At 51.2% G+C, this 1,462-nt stretch overlaps 1 protein-coding gene across 1 annotated transcript; it reads right to left on the reverse strand.

Annotated features, from left to right (window-relative positions):
* Positions 1-216: 216 nt before the first annotated feature.
* LOC122368515 (saxiphilin-like) lies at positions 217-738 on the reverse strand. Its single transcript, XM_043342503.1, has one exon. It carries the CDS (start codon positions 736-738, stop codon positions 217-219), a length of 522 nt encoding a protein of 173 aa, XP_043198438.1.
* Between the last annotated feature and the right edge of the window lie 724 nt (positions 739-1,462).

Here is a 1,462-nt window from a genome sequence, read left to right on the forward strand (position 1 = left end):
TCAGTTAGATAAAATTATCGGCTCACAACCAAAGCTCTGCACAGTCGAAGACACAAACGACGGCACCAACTCATTAAATACCCACAAAAAAGCACTACCATATTAAATACAGTTCAAGTCCCAAAGTAAACCACCAAACACGAAACAACTAGAACACAAAAGCTCCATCAACACCTCCAATGACATCACTTTCTTCCAATGACGTCACGCCTCACACTACTGAGCGACAGCCTCAGCGGCGGCCGGCTGGCAGCGTGCCTCCAGCTCGGCATAACCTCCGATGTGCCCCTCCAGGTTCTCCCCCTGCAGTTTCTCACCGGTGAGAGGGTGCACACAGTAGCACCCGGATCCCAGACATTGGGTGTGGTGGAAGTCACCCTTCTCGTCACAGCTGACCGAGACTCCCACTCTGCCACCCTCCCGGTGCTCAAACTCCTGCCTCGCACAGCGGCAGGACTGCAGCGCGCTGGAGCCGATGTGCGTCGTGTACTGATCGACTTGGTTTTCGTGATCGGCGAACAGCTTGGCTCCACTCGGGTCCACGCAGAAGCAGGCGGAGCCGTGACACTGCTGGGGCATATAGCGGCCCAGCCGGTCACACTCAGGCCGGAAGAGACCGGGCCGGGACACACCCTCGATGGACTTCAACTCGTCCCAGCAGGGTTGGTCAGCTCCAAGAAGAGACTTCGCAGAAACCAGCAGCGGAACGCAGGCGAGGAGCACGAACACGGGCTTCATTGTCGGAAACTTGTTGAAACAATAGAGCGACTCTGAAGCTGGTTCGACTGGCTGTGTATGACGCACCGACCGGGCAGCCTGCCTTTTATACCCGGCCAGATAGCCGAGTGTAAACGAGCTCTGTTAGTCACAGCCTCGGGCCGATGACGTCATAGACCTCCCCGCCCGAAAAAAGTGGACTCGTCCGGCTGGATACACAAGGCCCGGCGAGGCCTTATCTGCATATCATGGCTTTGCACAGTGAGTGATGGCTGTTTAGCATGCTATTAGCGAGGGACTAGCATTCCGCTCGGGGGGGGGGGGGGTAGCCTAGCAACAACACAACAACCTTGGTGTCGAGGTTAGGCCAAAGGCTAAGGATTGATAATAAAGTGTAGGGAACTGTTTTTGGGTTTTGAATTTTGAGTGTAGAGATAGGTAAAATGCAAAGCAAAACAACTCAAATTACCTGCGTTACAAAACTTAAAAGATACAAGATTTGAGTAATTTGACTCAAAACTTAGCAGGTAATTTGGTAATTAGGCAAATATGGTAATATGTTATTGATAACTTGTACGCAGGGGAAAGTGGGGTAAGACGGGCACCTTAACTTTGGAGCCATTTTTCGGCCAGTTAGAAACATCATGGAAACGGAACACTTGGTGAAACCCTTTTGTAGACATTTGACTTCCATTTGCCAGAAGATGAGACTTAGACCTAATTCAACAAATAAACTGCAGCTATT

Source organism: Amphibalanus amphitrite, unplaced genomic scaffold, assembly GCF_019059575.1.
Source record: "Amphibalanus amphitrite isolate SeventyFive unplaced genomic scaffold, NRLGWU_Aamphi_draft 000954F_arrow, whole genome shotgun sequence".
In the NCBI taxonomy this organism is placed as follows: domain Eukaryota; kingdom Metazoa; phylum Arthropoda; class Thecostraca; order Balanomorpha; family Balanidae; genus Amphibalanus; species Amphibalanus amphitrite.

Excerpts from the sequence above, each read along its gene's own strand:
- LOC122368515 (XM_043342503.1), bottom strand. The coding sequence starts at position 738 with ATGAAGCCCGTGTTCGTGCTCCTCGCCTGCGTTCCGCTGCTGGTTTCT.